General features: G+C 45.7%; 1 protein-coding gene across 3 annotated transcripts in view; it reads right to left on the minus strand.

Annotated features, from left to right (window-relative positions):
• Positions 1-12,130: 12,130 nt before the first annotated feature.
• The window catches only part of LOC125635615 (putative tRNA methyltransferase 9B), an 88,622-nt gene continuing 79,359 nt past the window's right edge, over positions 12,131-21,393 (minus strand). For all 3 annotated transcript variants that reach the window (XM_048847518.2, XM_048847512.2, XM_048847528.2), the window contains one exon: positions 12,131-13,609. In XM_048847518.2, the coding sequence (XP_048703475.2) occupies positions 12,588-13,609 (1,022 nt within the window). In that variant the 3' untranslated portion in view covers positions 12,131-12,587. The remainder of the gene's footprint in view (positions 13,610-21,393) is intronic.

Below are 21,393 nucleotides of genomic sequence, written 5' to 3' on the forward strand. Positions count from 1 at the left end.
CCCTCTCAGACAGTTTTTTGCTGAGAAACACTACAGGGTGGAATTCTTGATCAGGTCCTTTCTGCATTAAAACTGCTCCCACACCACGTTCGGACGCATCCGTGGTTACTAGGAACGGTTTGTCAAAGTCTGGGGCCCTTAGTACAGGGTCAGACATGAGTGTCGCTTTAAGCTTGTTAAAGGCCTTCTGACACTTTTCGGTCCACTGAACAGCATTTGGCTGTTTCTTTTTGGTTAGGTCTGTTAGTGGGGCAGCGATTTGGCTGTAGTGCGGTACAAATCGTCTGTAATAACCGGCCAAGCCTAAGAAGGATTGAACCTGTTTCTTTGACTTTGGGACAGGCCACTTTTGGATAGCATCCACTTTGGCCTGTAGGGGGCTGATAGTTCCTTGACCCACCTGGTGTCCAAGGTAAGTCACTCTGTTTAGGCCTATTTGACACTTCTTAGCCTTAACAGTTAGTCCTGCCTCCCTTATGCGCTCAAGGACTTTTTGTAGATGTTCCAGGTGGTCTGCCCAGGAATCCGAAAATATGGCCACGTCGTCAAGGTAGGCGACTGCATATTCTCCTAATCCCGCTAGGAGACCATCTACAAGTCTTTGGAAAGTGGCGGGTGCATTTCGCAGCCCAAAAGGGAGTACATTAAATTCATACAGCCCGAGATGTGTGATGAAGGCTGACCTTTCCTTGGCAGATTCATCTAGCGGTACCTGCCAGTACCCCTTGGTTAAGTCCAAGGTAGAGATGAACTGGGCCCGTCCCAGTTTCTCTAATAGTTCATCTGTGCGTGGCATTGGATAGTTGTCTGGGCGAGTTACAGCATTTAGCTTACGGTAGTCCACGCAAAAACGTATTTCCCCATCTGGTTTGGGAACTAGAACCACTGGAGATGCCCATGCACTTTCAGAGGGGCGGATTACACCCATCTGTAACATATCCTGGATCTCCCGTTCTATAGCAGTTTTAGCTTGAGGAGACACCCGGTAAGGTTGGACCCTAATTGGGTGAGCATTACCTGTGTCAATGGAGTGGTATGCCCGTTCAGTCAGTCCTGGGGTGGCTGAGAACGTTGGCGCGTAGCTAGTGCACAGCTCCTGGATCTGCTGTCGCTGCATACGCCCAAGGGTCATGGAGAGGTTCACCTCTTCCACACCACCAGCACATTTCCCTTCGTAGTAAACACCTTCAGGCCACTCAGCGTCGTCTCCTCCCTGGGCTGTAAACTGACAAACCTTTAATTCTCTGGAATAAAAGGGCTTTAGAGAATTAATATGGTACACCTTAGGCTTCCGGTTGGAGGTGGGGAATGCTATGAGATAATTAACAGCTCCCAGGCGCTCCTGGACCGTGAATGGCCCTTCCCACGATGCTTCCATTTTATGGGCCTGGAGCGCCCTTAAGACCATGACCTGGTCTCCTACTTTGAAGGAACGCTCTCTGGCATGTTTATCATACCAGGCTTTTTGCTCTTTTTGAGCATCCTGTAAGTTTTCTCTAGCAAGGGCTAAAGAGGTTCGGAGGGTGTTTTGTAGGTTGGTTACAAAGTCCAGAATGTTAGTTCCTGGAGAAGGTGTAAATCCCTCCCATTGCTGCTTCACCAACTGCAATGGCCCCTTAACCTCACGGCCATATACAAGTTCAAATGGGGAAAACCCTAAACTGGGATGTGGTACAGCTCTGTAGGCAAAGAGCAACTGCTGCAACACTAGGTCCCAATCATTGGAGTGCTCATTTACAAATTTACGTATCATGGCCCCCAAAGTTCCATTAAACTTCTCCACCATGCCATTTGTTTGATGGTGGTAAGGAGTGGCAACCAAGTGATTTACCCCATGAGCTTCCCAAAGGTTTTTCATAGTTCCTGCCAGGAAATTAGTCCCTGCATCTGTGAGGATGTCGGAGGGCCAACCTACCCTGGCAAAAATGTCTGCTAGTGCCTGACACACACTTTTAGCCCTGGTGTTGCTTAGAGCTACTGCTTCCGGCCATCGGGTGGCAAAATCCATGAAAGTCAGTATGTACTGCTTTCCTCTGGGTGTCTTTTTCGGAAAAGGACCCAGAATATCCACAGCTACTCGCTGAAATGGAACTTCAATGATGGGGAGTGGCTGGAGAGGGGCTTGGACCTGGTCTTGGGGTTTTCCCACTCTTTGGCACACCTCACAAGACTGGACATAGGTAGAAACATCCTTGCCCATTCCCTCCCAGTGGAATGATCCCCCCAAACGGTCTTTGGTCCTGTTCACCCCAGCATGGCCACTAGGGTGATCATGGGCTAAGCTCAAGAGCTTGGCCCGGTATTTAGTTGGAACTACCAACTGTTTCTGAGGATGCCAGTCTTCCTGGTGTCCACCAGAAAGAGTTTCCTTGTATAAAAGTCCTCTTTCTATAACAAACCTGGATCGATTAGAAGAGCTGAGAGGCGGTGGGTTTCTCCGTGCCGCCGTCCAAGCTCTCTGGAGGCTTTCATCTGCTTCCTGTTCGGTCTGGAACTGTTCCCTTGATGCTGGAGACATCAGTTCCTCATGGGATTGTGGACCTAGGCTTGGTCCCTCTGGAAGCGATATAGGGGATGGAGCTGTTTCTGTTGACTGTGAACCGCTCTCCGCTGGTGCACTATGTTGGGATTCAGGCTCCAGCTGAGCCTCTTGGGTCGGGTTATCGGCTGCTGCCAGTTCAGGTTCGGTGGGGCCCTCTGTTGTTGAGGTTGCAAGTACTGGATTCAGTGCTGACACGGGGTCTGGTGTTGGTTGTTCGGCTGGTTCCGGTTCTGGGACTGGTTCCATCTGGGTCTCTGGGACTGGATCCACTACTGCTGTTGCAGACATTGGCCTGGGGTCCAGGTCCATCACCTCTGACTGGGTCCTGATAGAAGTTTCCGGAACAGAGCTAGGCCTCACGGCTTGTTTAGCCTGGCTGCGGGTGACCATTCCCACCCTCTTGGCCTGCTTCACATGATTGGCCAAGTCTTCCCCCAACAGCATGGGGACGGGATAATCATCATAGACTGCAAAAGTCCACATTCCTGACCAGCCCTTGTACTGGACAGGCAACTTGGCTGTAGGCAAATTGAAAGAGTTGGACTTGAAGGGTTGAATTGTCACTTGGATCTCTGGGTTGATTAAATTGGGGTCCACTAAGGAAGCATGGATAGCTGACACTTGTGCTCCGGTGTCCCTCCACGCGGTGACCTTCTTCCCGCCCACACTCACAGTTTCCCTCCGCTCCAAGGGTATCTGGGAGGTATCTGGGCCTGTGGACCTCTGGTGTGATTCCGGTGCAATGAACTGTAATCTGTTGGGGTTCTTGGGGCAGTTGGCCTTTACATGCCCCAGCTCGTTACACTTAAAACATCGTCCAGCTGACGGGTCACTGGGGCGAGGAGGGTTGCTGGAGAACGGGGTGGTGGGACGATAAGGGGTCTGGAGGGTTCTTTGGGAGGTAGGTGGGGCTTTGGGCGGCCCCCGGTAATAGGGTGTGGTCTGGGGTGGTCCCTTCTGGTCTCCGCTCCAACTGCGACCAGTTTTCTTCTTCTCTGCCACCTCCACCCATCTGGCTCCAATCTCTCCTGCCTCAATTACAGTTTTGGGTTTCCCATCTAGGATGTATCTTTCTATTTCCTCAGGAACACCCTCTAAGAATTGTTCCATTTGCATTAGGAAGGGCAAATTTACTGGAGATTCAACACTTGCTCCTGATATCCAGGCATCCCAATGTTTTACAATGTGGTAGGCATGTCGGGTAAATGACATGTCTGGTTTCCACCTTAGGGCTCTGAACCTCCGACGAGACTGCTCGGGTGTTATCCCCATTCTGACTCTCGCCTTGGATTTAAACAGTTCATACTTGTTCATGTGTTCTTTAGGCATTTCAGCTGCCACCTCAGCTAAGGGTCCACTGAGCTGCGGCCTCAGCTCTACCATGTATTGGTCAGTAGAGATGTTGTACCCAAGGCAGGCCCTTTCGAAGTTTTCTAAGAAGGCCTCAGTATCATCACCTGCCTTGTAGGTGGGGAACTTTCTGGGATGGGAAGTGGTACCTGGAGAAGGATTGCTAGGGTTTGTTGGTATATTCTGCTGGGCCTTTATCCTCTCCATCTCCTCCACATGCTTCCTCTCTTTTTCCTTCTCCTCCTCCACATGCTTCCTCTCTTTTTCCCTCTCCTCCTCCACATGCTTCCTTGCCTCCATTTCCCTCTTGTGGGCAGCCTCTTGGTGTTGTTCTGCCTCCCTTTCTTGTTCCTTCTTCAGCTGCATGAGTTCTATCTGTCTTTCATGTTCCCTTTGTCTTTCCTCAGCCTGAAATTTGGCTAATTCCAGCTGTAGTCGAGCTGAGGATTTGGTCATTCTAACCTCTCTGTTTTTACTAACTTTACACCCGAGGTTTAGAAATAAACAAACAAAACTTGGCTGTAAAATTTTGCTGTGCTGGAATAGAATACCTATTCTCTGATAGTGACTGTCAGCCTACAGAAAAAGACAATTCCCTTGTCTCTGCTCTGGGCCCAAATTAAAGCAAAAAACCTCCAACTACTTGGAAACCTGCTTACCCAGCCTAAAGAAAAAGCAAATGGGTAGAACACACACCCCCTATTTACTTTTAGGAAGAAAAGAAAAAAAAAAAACCTCTGGGTTGGAAGATTGTGAATTTCCCTGCAGGAGTTAAGTACCCTGCCTCCAGGCAAAGAAAACCTGCAATTCACAAGATAATCCCCTTTTGTCTCTGCTTGGCCACAAAGCAGAGAGAAACCAAGCTGCTTTCAGTTTCAAAGCTGCTTTCTGGACTTTCTTTCCAAAGAAAAAAAATTTTCCTTTTTAAAATCTGTATTTCTAGTTCAAAAAATCTTAACGGGATCTCAAATGATTTCAGGTTAATCCCACCACTGTGCCACCATGTCAAGGTTCCTCCCCCACTCTGAACTCTAGGGTACAGATGTGGGGACCTGCATGAAAAACCTCCTAAGCTTATCTCTACCAGCTTAGGTCAAAACTTCCCCAAGGTACAAAATATTACACCCGTTATCCTTGGAATGGCCGCTACCACCACCAAACTAATACTGGTTACTGGGGAAGAGCTGTTTGGATGCGTCTTTCCCCCCAAAATACTTCCCAAAACCTTGCACCCCACTTCCTGGACAAGGTTTGGTAAAAAGCCTCACCAATTTGCCTAGGTGACTACAGACCCAGACCCTTGGATCTTAAGAACAATGAACAATCCTCCCAACACTTGCACCCCCCCCCTCTCCTGGGAAATGTTGGATAAAAAGCCTCACCAATTTGCATAGGTGACCACAGACCCAAACCCTTGGATCTGAGAACAATGAAAAAGCATTCAGTTTTTTACAAGAAGACTTTTAATAAAAAATAGCAGTAAATAGAAATAAAGAAATCCCCCCTGTAAAATCAGGATGGTAGATATCTTACAGGGTAATTAGATTCAAAAACATAGAGAACCCCTCTAGGCAAAACCTTAAGTTACAAAAAAGATATACAGACAGAAATAGTTATTCTATTCAGCACAATTCTTTTCTCAGCCATTTAAAGAAATCATAATCTAACACATACCTAGCTAGATTACTTACTAAAAGTTCTAAGCCTCCATTCCTGTTCTGTCCCTGGCCAAGACGACTACAGACAGACACAAACCCTTTGTTCCTCTCCCTCCTCCCAGCTTTTGAAAGTATCTTGTCTCCTCATTGGTCATTTTGGTCAGGTGCCAGTGAGGTTACCTTTAGCTTCTTAACCCTTTACAGGTGAGAGGAGCTTTCCCCTGGCCAGGAGGGATTTCAAAGGGGTTTACCCTTCCCTTTATATTTATGACAGGCTGGTTGCCGGATCGTCTTGAGTAGGGCGACCTCCTTCTTGGAGATAGGTGATGACGGCCCAGCAATCAGTGGTCTCTGGTGCCCGATCGGTCCTGGGATCATACTGGGCCCTTGGAGATGGTCGGGGCTGGTCCCAGAGTTCTTGCCAGGTGGTGCATGCCTCACAGGGTCTGCGCCAATCTACCAGCGAGGTACACCTCGAGTCCCTTGATCGGTGCCCCCGATGTGGGGACTGAAGAGGGCTCCACTGAGCCTGCATCTCCATTTCTGAGGCTTGGCAGCTGTGGGCGGGTGAACACTGGTGGGATGTCCCTCTCAATGGGGAATAGTGCTGCTGAGGCAGGGACATACACACAGGTCCTAACACAGGTTTTCCCTGAGACCAGGGTACTGCTGGAGCTATTGTGGGCAGCACTGGGAGCGTCAGGATCTCCTGAGCCGCTCGAAGAGCTTCAGATGTCGATGACACCTGAAGCTGGCTTGGGCCTGCACCGCTATCTGGGGTCTCAGGCAAAGCATGGGATGGGCTGCACCACTTGACTTGAGCTGGGGCCTGAGTTCCCAATGGGGGCTTTGAGCTGTCCAGCACAGGTTGTGGCTAACCCCCAGCCCTCTCCTTTCCCTTACAGGAGATAGATCTTCTCCTCCCTGTGTTTTTCGGCTTCTTTACCAGAGCCATGGAAAGGGACTGGTGCCAGCTTGTTTGGAACTAACGGAGCACTGTGCATGGAGGCTGCGGTGCTCGGTGCAGAGTCGGACTGCTGCTCTGGTGCCAGAGTAAGTGCCGACTCCATTAGGAGCACTCTTAGACGGATATCGCGCTCCTTCTTTGTCCTAGGTTTAAAGAACTTGCAGATACGGCACTTGTCACTTATGTGCCCCTTGCCTAAGCACCTTAGGCAGCTGGTATGTGGATCGCTAATGGGCATAGGCCGTTTGCAATGATTGCAGGGCTTATAGCCTGGGGACCAGGGCATGCCCCGTCCAAGTCCTGTTTGGGACTAACAAAAAGTTGAGAACTACTACTAAGGGTAACTAAGAAACTACTAACTATATATATATTAAAGGTTTTCAAAGTTTACAAGAACAGAAAACGAAACAATGCTAGCCAAAGCAGCAGATGTTCCAGCACCATCACTGGCAGCAAGAAGGAACTGAAGGTGGGGGGAGCCGGTGGTGCCCTTTATACCGTGCCATGCAGGCGCCACTCCAGGAGACACCAGAGCCAGACCCCTAAGGATACTGCTGTGAAAGCGGAAAAAGGGATAAAGGAAATTTTAAACGCAGACAACTTAGTTTACTTAGGAATAGAGCAAAAGTCAGGCTAACTCTAATAACGGGAGACTTTACGGCAGGGCCTGGGCGAGTGGGAAGTGAGTGGAAAAACTGTAAGAGATGCTGTTTTGACCTTGTGTTAGATAAAAATGAAATGCAGACTGTAGCAGGAACTGCTTAAAACAGTAAGATATCAGGAAGGAATACGTATAAACAAGACTTGGCTGTTGATCATTTTGTATGCAACAAAAGGTATAAATGCTTGCCCTAACTGTTTACCTGGCGGAGACCTGCCTAGGAAGGGGGAAGCCATGACCATGCGCACTCTCCCCCTTGCAATTGCTTGAAAATAAACTGTCTCTGACTTGTTGCAAACAACCTAAAAGTGAAAACTGCGTTTTTCTTCCACACTGCTGAGAGAAAAACTTCTGGCACCAGTGCATGTGGCTAGCACACACAGCTACTATGGAATGGACATGAGCAAGCACTCGAAGAACTCCATCTTTTCTTATATAGAAAATGCATATTTAGATAAAAGAAAAGGAGGACTTGTGGCACCTCAGAGACTAACAAATTTATTTGAGCATAAGCTTTCGTGAGCTACAGCTCACTTCATTGGATGCGTTTAGTGGAAAATACACTGGGGAGATTTATATAAACAGAGAACATGAAACAATGGGTGTTACCGTACACACTGTAACGAGAGTGATCAGGTAAGGTGAGCTATTACCATCAGGGGAGCGGGGGTGGGGGAGGCCTTTCAATCACTACAAAAGGTTTTTTCCCCCCCTTAGGTCCTTTTCTGCAGAACTGCTGCCAAGCCATTCAGTCCCTAGTCTGTAGCGGTGCATGGGATTCTTCCATCCTAAGTGCAGGACTCTGCACTTGTCCTTATCATAGAATCATAGAATATAAGGGTTGGAAGGGACCCCAGAAGGTCATCTAGTCCAACCCCCTGCTCGAAGCAGGACCAATTCCCAGTTAAATCATCCCAGCCAGGGCTTTGTCAAGCCTGACCTTAAAAACCTCTAAGGAAGGAGATTCTACCACCTCCCTAGGTAACGCATTCCAGTGTTTCACCACCCTCTTAGTGAAAAAGTTTTTCCTAATATCCAATCTAAACCTCCCCCACTGCAGCTTGAGACCATTACTCCTCGTTCTGTCATCTGCTACCATTGAGAACAGTCTAGAGCCATCCTCTTTGGAACCCCCTTTCAGGTAGTTGAAAGCAGCTATCAAATCCCCCCTCATTCTTCTCTTCTGCAGATTAAACAATCCCAGCTCCTTCAGCCTCTCCTCATAAGTCATGTGTTCCAGACCCCTAATCATTTTTGTTGCCCTTCGCTGGACTCTCTCCAATTTATCCACATCCTTCTTGAAGTGTGGGGCCCAAAACTGGACACAGTACTCCAGATGAGGCCTCACCAATGTCGAATAGAGGGGAACGATCACGTCCCTCGATCTGCTGGCTATGCCCCTACTTATACATCCCAAAATGCCATTGGCCTTCTTGGCAACAAGGGCACACTGCTGACTCATATCCAGCTTCTCGTCCACTGTCACCCCTAGGTCCTTTTCCGCAGAACTGCTGCCTAGCCATTCGGTCCCTAGTCTGTAGCTGTGCATTGGGTTCTTCCGTCCTAAGTGCAGGACCCTGCACTTATCCTTATTGAACCTCATCAGATTTCTTTTGGCCCAATCCTCCAATTTGTCTAGGTCCTTCTGTATTCTATCCCTCCCCTCCAGCGTATCTACCACTCCTCCCAGTTTAGTATCATCCGCAAATTTGCTGAGAGTGCAATCCACACCATCCTCCAGATCATTTATGAAGATATTGAACAAAACCGGCCCCAGGACCGACCCTTCTTGAACCTCATCAGATTTCTTTTGGCCCAATCCTCCAATTTTTCTAAGGCCCTCTGTATCCTATCCCTACCCTCCAGTGTATCTATCTCTCCTCCCAGTTTAGTGTCATCTGCAAACTTGCTGAGGGTGCAATCCACACCATCCTCCAGATCATTTATGAAGATATTGAACAAAACCGGCCCAAGGACCGACTCTTGGGGCACTCCACTTGATACCGGCTGCCAACTAGACATGGAGCCATTGATCACTACCCGTTGAGCCCGACAATCTAGCCAACTTTCTATCCACCTTATAGTCCATTCATCCAGCCCATACTTCTTTAACTTGCTGGCAAGAATACTGTGGGAGACAGTGTCAAAAGCTTTGCTAAAGTCAAGGAATAACATGTCCACCGCTCTTCCCTCATCCACAGAGCCAGTTATCTCGTCATAGAAGGCAATTAGATTAGTTAGGCATGACTTGCCCTTGGTGAATCCATGCTGACTGTTCCTGATCACCTTCCTCTCCTCTAAGTGCTTCAAAATTGATTCCTTGAGGACCTGCTCCATGATTTTTCCAGGGACTGAGGTGAGGCTGACTGGCCGGTAGTTCCCAGGATCCTCCTCCTTCCCTTTTTTAAGGATGGGCACTACATTAGCCTTTTTCCAGTCGTCCGGGACTTCCCCGGATCACCATGAGTTTTCAAAGATAATGGCCAATGGCTCTGCAATCACATCCGCGAACTCCTTTAGCACTCTCGGATGCAGCGCATCTGGCCCCATGGACTTGTGCTCGTCCAGCTTTTCTAAATAGTCCTGAACCACTTCTTTCTCCAGAGTGCGCTGGTCACCTCCTCCCCATGCTGTTCTGCCCAGTGCAGTAGTCTGGGAGCTGACCTTGTTCGTGAAGACAGAGGCAAAAACAGCATTGAGTTCATTAGCTTTTTCCACATCCCCTGTCACTAGGTTACCTTCCTCATTCAGTAAGGGGCCCACACTTTCCTTGACTTTCTTCTTGTTGCTAACATACCTGAAGAAACCCTTCTTGTTACTCTTAACATCTCTTGCTAGCTGCAACTCCAGGTATGATTTTGCCTTCCTGATAAAGTGGTAAATCCTGAGATAACTGATTCTTGGGCTTTGTCAATGGTAACCACAGAAAACACACTCCTTTATAAATGGCAGTTTCGGCTTGCGAACGTTTAGAAACATGCATCGATGTTTGGATATTGTCCTATAATATTGCCTTTTTCCTCTGACCATGTTAATGCTGTTTTTATTTTCTCTACTGCAAACCTCACATAATTAGGGCCCTATCCTGTGAGGTGCTGAACATCATTTGTGACGGATTAAGTACCCTGAACTGCCCCTGGACTTCATAGGAGTCGAAGGCACTCACCACTTCAGCATTGGACCAAAAGTCATTATTTCTTGTTCTTCTCTAAGGCTGACTAATCACCATTCTTAGTAGCACCATGCGCATGAAGGTAGGCCCTCACTTGAGAAATTAATTTCTCTGAGAAGCACACATAAAGAACAGAAGTTGCTAGAAACCTAAGTATTTCTACAGAAGGTAAAATTCCTTTAAGATAAGCTGGCTACCATCTGTCACGTGGGTCCGGTTCAGGCACATGTCTGTGGGAGGAGGAACAGCAGCAGGACCAGAAGTATTAGAACTCAGATGGTGGCATATCACATTTTGGAGCAGGGAGGGAGACAACTGGTAGCTGGGGTGGATGGTACCATTAGTAGGAGCAGCAGGGTGCAACTTTGTAACTGGGAGAAGAAAGTCAAGATGAGATACTTTAGTTGGTGTCTGGGAGGACTGAACATTTTCTGGGAGAACAATGGATCAGATTGCTCTGGAAATACCAGAGTTCAAGGGGAGAGATTGGCTGCTCCAGACAAACGCACTTATCCATAGCTTTTCTGCAGGTTAACAATCTGTTAAACAATGGGAAAATGGATGACACATTAGTGAAAGTCTGTAAAGTAGAATGACATCACTGCCACTTAATACATTATAAAGTCACAGTTCGGGAAACTATTAAAATCCTTTCACTGTGGAACAATGATATAACATAATTATAGCTGTATTTATATTTTGAAGCTAATAATGATTTTTGTTCATTTGCACAAAAGTACTAACATCATGGGAAAAAGCCCAGTATTGTGGAAACAGACACTATGGATGGAAGAGACCAATTAGATTAAGCAGTCTGTTTCCCTGCAAATATAATATGTAGCACAGTACTCTGCAGATTACATAAATTCTATTTCAGGAAGTAGAGAAAATTTCATTAGAGATATTACAGCCAAATTGAATTAAAGTTACATTAAAAACATTGATTACTGTACTGTTCCTTACTACTCTTTAAGATACAACATACATAAGGCTAAATTCTTAGTAAGACACATTAAGAATTTCCTAAGGCACTGGACATGACAGTGTCTTTCCCCAGTGAGAAAACAGGATTACTTTTTAGTTTCGTGATTCCAGAACCTAAAGAAAAGAAACTAGTGAAAACCTTTGGAGGAAGAACACAAACCACCTAAAGCAGTGACCATTAGGGACAGCAATAACTGATGATTTTTGCCACTGACCTGCTATGTGGCTTTGAGCAAGTTTCCCTATCTGTAAAACGGGAATAATGAAACTTACCTCCCTTGTAGAAAACTTTGTCTATAGATGAAAAAAGTCTTAAAAGCATAACGATTGCATGCTAGTGTTGATAAATACTATTTCCTTGCATTCACCTGTTGTCATCCAAGCATTTTTCTGTATCATCATCATCATCATTCATTTTAGCAATTTAAATGGCTTATTAAGAATTCCCTTGATTCTTCTCCCAGATTTTGTGACAGAGAAGAAGAAGATTTTTGTTTTGAACATACATGTCAAACTCAGAGAAATACACAGATTTAAGATTTATTGGGTGGTGGTGGTGGGAGGTTATGTTGTGATATATACTTGAGTAGGTCCATTGTATTCTTACCTGTGACAGTTAGGGGGCAACAGATGAGCTGTCTAAACTTATCCGACTGGGTGTCCCCAGCTACTGTCTCTGGTACTTGGGTTATATATACCTGGTACTTCTTTTAGGAGGACTGTCTCTCTACTGTGACTTGAGGTATCATATAGAATGATAGGCAGACTGTAATAAAATAATGAATCCTTCTCAAAGTACCATCAGCCTTATATTACTCCAAGCCCCAACACATAATACATTTTAATTATAAAAAGACATTAAAGATAATAAATTATTATAAATGAATAACAAACATCTTTAATATTCATATAAAAACATCCCAACAGGGAAAACTTATAAATGCATTTTAACTATTCTAAAACAACAAAAAGCAAAACTGACAGCTACTATTAAAAAGCCCTGGAAAAATGTATCCAACCTGTAATCATATCCAATGTATCTTAAAATGTATCCAAGCTGAAATTACCATTATAGAAGGAAATGTTTCTATAAAATGATAAAGTGACAGTCAAGTACAAAACAAAAGTCACAGAGAGAGTCAAAGCACAAGATGGGGATAAAAAGCTTGGGGGACGATTTCAAAGACACCAAGCACCGAACTCCCATTGACTTTCAAATGTAGTCAGGCATCTGTGCCTTTGAAAATCTTCCCCTAGATCTTCCACACATGAATCTTTTCTGCAATCACACACCAATTTGCATGGTCAAAGTATGAATGAATAACATGTAGCTCAGGAACATGATGTTCAATCAGTTCAACCAACTCCCCTTCTTTAAAAACATGGTAGTACCTAAGACAAGCCCCATTTGGACTCCTTTGCAGCTGTTTGTTCCGTGTGGCCATGGAACAATCATTGTCTGTATCCTGTAGAGAGCTGTCTGTTTTGCTTCTGTTTTGGAGTTTGTGGAAACTTGATTGTTTTGGGTGATAATCTATTTTAAGTTGCTGTTTGATATCTTTTTGATGGGAAAGCAGGTCAGGTAAACACACTCTGCTGCAGTCATGAATTATAGCTGGAGACATTGGGGGCTGCTTAGTGTCCTGGCCTAATTCTGAACAACAACTTTTGAAAGGCACTGGGTGAAATATCATAGGTGACCCTGGTTCTACAGCTACTTCAGAAGCCTTATCTTCGGAATTCTGCCTACAACGCAAAGACAAGTTGGAAATATGCTTCATGAAGCCACCTTGCCTGATTTGTTCAAAAAGCTTTCCCCTGTTTGATTCATCCAGCTGAATATTGCAATTGGAAAATGTGCTAAGCTCTCTTTGGTGCCACTGATTACTCAAGTCTAATACTGAATCAAGTGATCCTGAAAAGAGAGACCATCTCAAGGATTTTTCAAATAAGTTTTGCATGGTTTCCTTCTCCCTCACAAAAGATGAGCTTCTTGCTTTCAAAGTGCCAGCTAACTTAGCGGAGTGTTGGTCCAAAGCCAGCCTTTTGTCCTTTTGATTAATTGATTTCTGTATTCCACGCGAACAAGTGTTACTCAAGGTCCAGGAAGGTGGTGAAGGATTCCAAGGAACAAAGACATCCTGCTTTTCAAATTTTCGCCGTTTTTGCTCCATTGCCCACACGTATATCATCATCTGGCCACCTACTCTCAAGGTGCGAGCCATCTCCTTTATTGCTCGCACACGCCGCTCCTTTGTTGAAAAATGGTGGATCACTGGAACAGAACATATAAAGTGAATAAATATCCATCAAGTCACTAATGAATAGAACACGGAAAAATACTGGTTCTGACACATTGGTTTGAACCCCAGGAAAGGATTATCGGTCTTCTACTGTACTACACAATGCTACAGCCTTTCCATATGTGAAAGGAACTCAGAGCAGATTTATTTTATAAATACAATGAAATTAAAATGCATGTATTGGTGCTAGTGACAAGTTCCAGATTGACAGCAACTGCGGTTCCACTTACCCATGAAATAAGGAAAAAACTGGTAGCTTCCCTATTTTTTACCCTGTTAGCATGGCTCAACTGTGGTCTGAAGAGAATGCTTTTAAAGGAATAAGGATCTACCCATTCTATATAAATTTACTCCAATAAGAGTGAAACAAGGATGCCAATTATTGTGACGTGGACACCTGTTAAATAAAAACTGGACTGAAATCACCTATTCATTTTGCTTAAGTAATTGAACAGCCACTGAACAACTAATACAATAAAGATAATCTGTCACTACTAGTTCTGGGTGAATTTAAACCATTGATATAGCAGTGAAAGGGTCCATAGCCAGTTACCAGTCATCTAGTCTTGCTAGTTCACAGTGTTAAAGATAATTTGTTGAATAATTACAGTCCTATTTTTATTTAGTAAAATATATATGCTATTATCAATAGTTAAAGGATAGTGAGAACTTGGTAGTTTCAGTAACATAACAATTTTTATTACCTCATTGGTAAAGTGTTTTGAGATCTATTGATAAGAAGTGCTATATTATTATTATTTTACTATGATATGGTCTTGTTTTTATGTTCATAACTTTCTGAACCATTCACCTTCACAGCTGAAATTCTCCATGCTTGATCCAAAACCCTTTAGGCCACATTAAAGTTATGAGAAAATGAAAAATAAATACATTTTCCTATCACAAAAAATCATCATCTCACTCTTTTAGACAACACTACTGAAAAAAATGGCTGAAGTTTGAAACTTAACATGGCCATAGTCCTCACTGAAGCCAAGTGTGAAAACAAATTAGTTCTGATTAAACAAAGACGTAACTATTTGAAGATTGCATAATGAGCATGCACAGTAGAAATGTTCCTACGTCTACAAGTCTCCCCTTTATGCTGTGTCTGGGTGGATAGTTATTTACAGAATGTTGCAATAAATAGTTGTCACTGGATGGGCCAAATTCTGAAGTCAAACTCGGGCAAATCCCCCAAAGACTTTACCCACAAAAGCTTTGCTTGAGTCAGAACTGAGTTCAGGATTTGACTGACATCAGTAAAAAATGTGCCCAAATACCACCTGCGTAGGGCTCAGGATCTGGCACAGCATTTTGCCTGAGTGAACACTGAGGGCCAGATTCTGATCTTAATTATATTGGAAAAATTCCATGCTAGACAATAACAGATATCAGATTCTGGTATAGAGTAGGGACTTCAGGATTTGGCTGATTGGTAATAGGGGTATGAATTCCATATTTACGTTGAAGGCAAGGTATAACTAAGGAGCAGTCAAGGATTTTAGCAGTAGTGGCAGAGAGAAAAGGACTAATATTAAAGAAGTTGTTCAAGATAGAGCAACCAAATTTGATGCAAGTCTGGATATAGGAAGATGAGAGAGAGAGAGAAGTCAAACAGAACATTGAGGTTGTGACATTTGTGATGGGGAAGATGCTGAACACAAGCTATGACTACACATCTTCATGAGATCTGGGTATGGAAATGGTTTTGCTCATGTGTATTACTTGTTATTTTTATCCAACCTGTTCCCTAAATTTTCTTTAGTGAAAATGCCCACACAAATTACTGCCTGTGTTTTTATGCACTATCACCTCACGCTTCGGTGATAAAGTAACTTTGGGTTACAGTGCTGAAGTGCCTGCTCCCATACGCAAATTATACATCTCACTGGGGAACACTGTCTCCCCCCTTACAGAAATGGATGTGCACAAATGCTGGCAGCATAGCTCGATGTTCAGCACATCCTTATCTGTCAGGGTGAGGAATGTCCAGTCAGATCTGCTTTCCCTCAGAGAAAAGAAAAAAAGAGACACTTCTACAATGAAAAGAATAACAGCATGGAATCAAGCTAAAATAGGGAAACACTGCCTGAAAGAATGATGAATTCACCTTCTCTGCAGCAATGCGAAGATCAAAAGCTAATCTTTAAAGAAATAGGCTCTTTCAACATCTAGTTATTCAGCTACTCTGCCTGTATGTTTCACTGGTTCTCGAAGAACAGAAATCCATTCCAAAAATGCTCAAATTCTACAGCAATAGCTGAGAGTCTGACATTGAAACATTATGGTCATTTTAATTAAAAAGGCTTCCAGTAGCATTTAAAGGGTTACAGTTTATTAATAAAACCTTCAGATGCTTAGAAAAAGTTTAGTGTTGGTACAATGAATGTGTGTGGAAATGAGGAGTAAGTTTCAAATTCCCTGAGTGACGCATTCATTACATTCAAAAAGGCATAACCTGAGGAAGCAAAGAGAAAGTGTTCTCCTACGATAACATCAAGTTGCACTTAAATCTCAGATCCTCATGAGACTTATGCATTTTTCTTTTTAACCAAAGGTACACTTGTCAGGGACCACAATTAGAACACTCCCAGCCACCCAAAGCAGGCTGCTTATGGGAAAAAATATTTCACTTTTTCTTTAATATTCAAATCTTTATAGAGGGAAGCTACATATAACTAAATATTAGTTAATTTACAATAAGGTCTTGTTTCAAAGACAGACCTACTTGCTTTCTTAACTTTGTTGGCAAGGATATATAAATATTCATTTTGAACCTGATTTCACCCTCCACTAGCACCAAATTAAACAGCACTGAGCCTGATTCTTCATTCTCTTAAAGCCTCAGGACTGCTTAAGTTACACTAGGAGCATCAACCCCCAAAGGGCCAGTCAGACAATCATGGATCAGCAGAGCGCAGCAGTGGTCCAATCACCCTCCCTCACTTTCTCCAGCAGCACTCCCTACACAAGAGCCAGGGGGCATAGGAATTGATATGCTAGCTCTATGCTTCTAGGGAACTCCTGAGTTAGTTAGTCAAGCTACCTTTAAGGTTGTTTTAAGGTACCAGAACACCACAAAAGAGCCTTAACAAAAGGCCAGAATCTGGCCCTGTTGCCATGACCTTGAAGTATATTTATGTCTTAATAGGACAGTGACCAATACTTTAAATGAAAAGTGGTGTTTATTTGTTTTGTTTTAAAATTTAAAAAAAAAAATCCCATTGGCTGAAATTACCAGTTTTGTCCTCAACCATAAGAATAATGAAGGTTTAGGGGAAGTGAAAGAGACAGAATAAGTGTTGCCATATATGAAATAAAAGTTCTGTCCTGCACATTCTGTCACAGAACCACTGACATCAACATGAGTAAGGCTTTGCAGATCAAACCCCATTTCCTTCTTGGTGCAGATACCACCCACAATATAGGGGGGGAAACGGTTCATAGAATCATAGAATATCAGGGTTGGAAGGGACCTCAGGAGGTCATCTAGTCCAACCCCCTGCTCAAAGCAGGACCAATCCCCAATTAAATCATCCCAGCCAGCGCTTTGTCAAGCCTGACCTTAAAAACCTCTAAGGAAGGAGATTCTACCACTTCCCTAGGTAACGCATTCCAGTGTTTCTCCACCCTCCTAGTGAAAAAGTTTTTCCTAATATCCAACCTAAACCTCCCCCACTGCAACTTGAGACCATTACGCCTTGTCCTGTCATCTTCTACCACTGAGAATAGTCTAGAACCATCCTCTTTGGAACCACCTCTCAGGTAGTTGAAAGCAGCTATCAAATCCCCCCTCATTCTTCTCTTCCGCAGACTAAACAATCCCAGTTCCCTCAGTCTCTCCTCATAAGTCATGTGTTCCAGACCCCTAATCATTTTTGTTGCCCTTCGCTGGACTCTCTCCAATTTTTCCACATCCTTCTTGTAGTGCGGGGCCCAAAACTGGACACAGTACTCCAGATGAGGCCTCAACAATGTCGAATAGAGGGGAACGATCACGTCCCTCGATCTGCTGGCTATGCCCCTACTTATACATCCCAAAATGCCATTGGCCTTCTTGGCAACAAGGGCACACTGTTGACTCATATCCAGCTTCTCGTCCACTGTCACCCCTAGGTCGTTTTCCGCAGAACTGCTGCCTAGCCATTCGGTCCCTAGTCTGTAGCGGTGCATTGGATTCTTCTGTCCTAAGTGCAGGACCCTGCACTTATCCTTGTTGAACCTCATCAGATTTCTTTTGGCCCAATCCTCCAATTTGTCTAGGGCCCTCTGTATCCTATCCCTACCTGCCACCGTATCTACCACTCCTCCTAGTTTAGTATCATCCGCAAACTTGCTGAGAGTGCAATCCACACCATCCTCCAGATCATTTATGAAGATACTGAACAAAACTGGCCCCAGGACCGACCCTTGGGCACTCCACTTGATACCTGCTGCCATCTAGACATGGAGCCATTGATCACTACCCGTTGAGTCCGACAATCTAGCCAACTTTCTACCCACCTTATAGTGCATTTATCCAGCCCATACTTCTTTAACTTGCTGACAAGAATACTGTGGGAGACCATGTCAAAAGCTTTGCTAGTCAAGAAAATACATCCACTGCTTTCCCTTCATCCACAGAACCAGTAATCTCATCATAGAAGGCGATTAGATTAGTCAGGCATGACTTTCCCTTGGTGAATCCATGCTGACTGTTTCTGATCACTTTCCTCTCCCGTAAGTGCTTCAGGATTTTTCCGGGGACTGAGGTGAGGCTGACTGGCCTGTAGTTCCCAGGATCCTCCTTCTTCCCTTTTTTAAAGATGGGCACTACTTTAGCCTTTTTCCAGTCAGTCCGGGACTTCCCCCGATCGCCATGAGTTTTCAAAGATAATGGCCAATGGCTCTGCAATCACAGCCGCCAACTCCTTTAGCACTCTCGGATGCAACGCATCCAGCCCCATGGACTTGTGCACGTCCAGCTTTTCTAAGTAGTCCCTAACCACTTCTTTCTCCACAGAGGGTGAGATCATGTCCATTCCAATCAGGAGCGTGTGCGCACACATGCACGGCAGCCAGAAGATTTTTCCCCTAGCAGCAGCCGCAGGGTCGGCCTCGGTGCCCCCTGAAGTTGCACCTCCATGGCACTCAATATAGAGCCCTGCTGACCCTCCACCCCCTCAGTTCCTTCTTGTCAGCTACTCCGACAGAGGGGTAGGAGGGTGGGTATTGGAATGGACATGAACAACACATCTCAAAAAACAACAGTTACGAGAAGGCGAGTAACCGTTTTTTCTTCAAGTGCTTGTTCATGTTAATTCCAATCAGGTGACTCTCAAGCCCAAATTCAGGAGGCAGGCTTGGAGTCATCCACTGATTGGAGCACTGCTTGTCCAAAGGCCACATCGTCTTGGGCCTGCTGGGCGATCGCATAGTGCGTGGTGAAAGGGTAGATGGAAGACCATGTCGCCACTCTGCAGATTTCCTGGGTGGGAACCTGCACCAGGAATGCTGTTGAAGAGGCCTGTGCCCTGGTGGAGTGTGCGGTGATCGGAGGAGCAGGCAACCCAGCCAGGTTGTCGCACTCTCGGATGCAGGACATGATCCATGACAAAATCTGTTGAGAAGAGACAGGCAGACCTTTCATTCTGTCCACCACTGCCACAAATAACTGGACAGACTTCCAGAATGGCTTCGTTCTCTCGATGTAGAAGGCTAGCGCTCTGTGGACATCTAAAGAGCAAAGCCTCTGCTCCCTGCCGCTGGAGTGTGGCTTAGGATAGAATACAGGGAGGAAGATGTCCTGGTTGATGTGAAACTGGGAGACAACCTTCTGGGGGAGGGAAGTTGGGTGAGGCCTGAGCCGAACCTTGTCCTTAGAGAACACAGTATAAAGGGGCTCTGATGTTAGGGTCTTGAGCTCAAACACCCTCCTGGCTGAGGTTATCGCTACCAGAAACGCCACCTTGTATGAGAGACAGAGTAGGGAGCTCGTCGCCAAAGGTTCAAAGGGCGGTTCCATGAGTCTGGAAAGGACCAGATTGAGGTCCCAAACCGGGACAGGCTGTCGGACATGCGGATATAGCCTGTCGAGACCTTTAAGGAAATAGCTAACCACAGGGTTAGCAAAGACTAAGTGGCCCTCTGCGTCTGAGTGGAAGGCAGAGATGGCGGCCAAGTGATCCCTTATTGACGACATGGACAGTCCCTGCTGCTTGAGATGGAGAAGACAGTCCAGTATAAGTGGCACAGAGGTGAGCGTTGGGGACGAACGGTGCTGCGCTGACCAGATTGAAAATCTCTTCTACTTGGCAAGGTAGGTAGCCCTCATGGAGGGCTTCCTGCTGCCAAGGAGGACTTGTCTAACCTGATCCAAGCAAGAAAGCTTCGTCAGACTCAGCCATGGAGCTTCCATGCTGTGAAGTGCAGTGACTCGAGGTTCAGGTGTTGGAGATGGCTGTGATCCTGAGTTAATAAGTTCAGGAAGAGCGGCAGGGTGACTGGAGCTTCCATGGACATTTCCAGGAGTGATATGTACCAGTGCTGGCGGGACCAGGCTGGAGCTATCAACATCACCGAAGCTTGCTCCCTCCACACCTTGAATGAAAGGGAGAGGCAGAAACGCATATAAGAGATGGCTTCCCCATGGGAGGAGGAACGCGTCCGTGATGGAACCCGGGCTGAGATTCAGGAAAGAGCAAAACTGCTGGCACTTCCTGTTGCGTCGCGTGGCTAACAGGTCTAATCTGGGGAAAGCCCCTGAGTTCACAACATCCGGGTGAAGGGACCATTCGTGGCCGCAGAACGACCTGCTGAGATAGTCCATCAACTTGTTCTGTACTCTGGGGAGGTACGATGCTTGCAGGTGTATTGAATGCTCTACGTAGAAGTCCCACAGCATGAGGGCTTCCTGGCACAGGGGAGAGGCATGTGCACCCTCCCCCCACCCTGTTTGTTGATATAAAACATCGCTGTGGTGTTGTCTGTCATAAGTGATACACATCTCCCTGTCAAAGTCTGGCATGCCAGGCATACCACTCTCATCTCTCTGACATTGATTTGGATAGCGAGTTTTGCCTGAGACCAGAGGCCTTGTATCCTAAGGTCTCCCAAACGTGCTTCCCAGCCCAAGGCTGACCCATCCATCACTAGTGAGAGCGACGGCTGAGGGCTGGTGAAGGGGACCCCTGCACCTACTACCTGTGGGTCGAGCCATCACAGGAGGGAGTCAAGTACCGGGCGAGACAGGGTTACGATCCTGTCCAAGCTGTCCCGGACTGGCCGATACACTGACACTAGCCACGACTGAAGAGGTTGAAGTCTGAGTCTGGCATGTTGTACTACGTAGGTACAAGCAGCCATGTGTCCTAAAAGTTTCACGCAATTCCTTGCTGTGGTAGTGGGGAACTGCCTGAGACCTCGAATGATGTTGCCAAGGGCTCAAAATCTTGCTTCCCAAAGAAATGCCATGGTCTGTGTTGAGTCCAGTACCTCCCCCACAAACTCTATCCTCTGAACTGGGGACAGTGTTGATTTCCCCTCATTCAGCAGAAGGCCCAACTTGTGGAAAGATGCTCTTATGAAGGTGACTTGCATCTCCACTTGAGTCCTGGATCGGCCCTTGATCAGCCAGTTGTCGAGGTACGGGAACACCTGTACGTGTCACCTGCGCAGGAACGTGGCCATGACTGCCATGCACTTGGTGAACACTCAAGATGCTGCTGACAGGCCGAATGGGAGGACTGTGAACTGGTAGTGGGTACTGTTCACC

Source organism: Caretta caretta, chromosome 1 (assembly GCF_965140235.1).
Source record: "Caretta caretta isolate rCarCar2 chromosome 1, rCarCar1.hap1, whole genome shotgun sequence".
NCBI classification, from domain to species: domain Eukaryota; kingdom Metazoa; phylum Chordata; order Testudines; family Cheloniidae; genus Caretta; species Caretta caretta.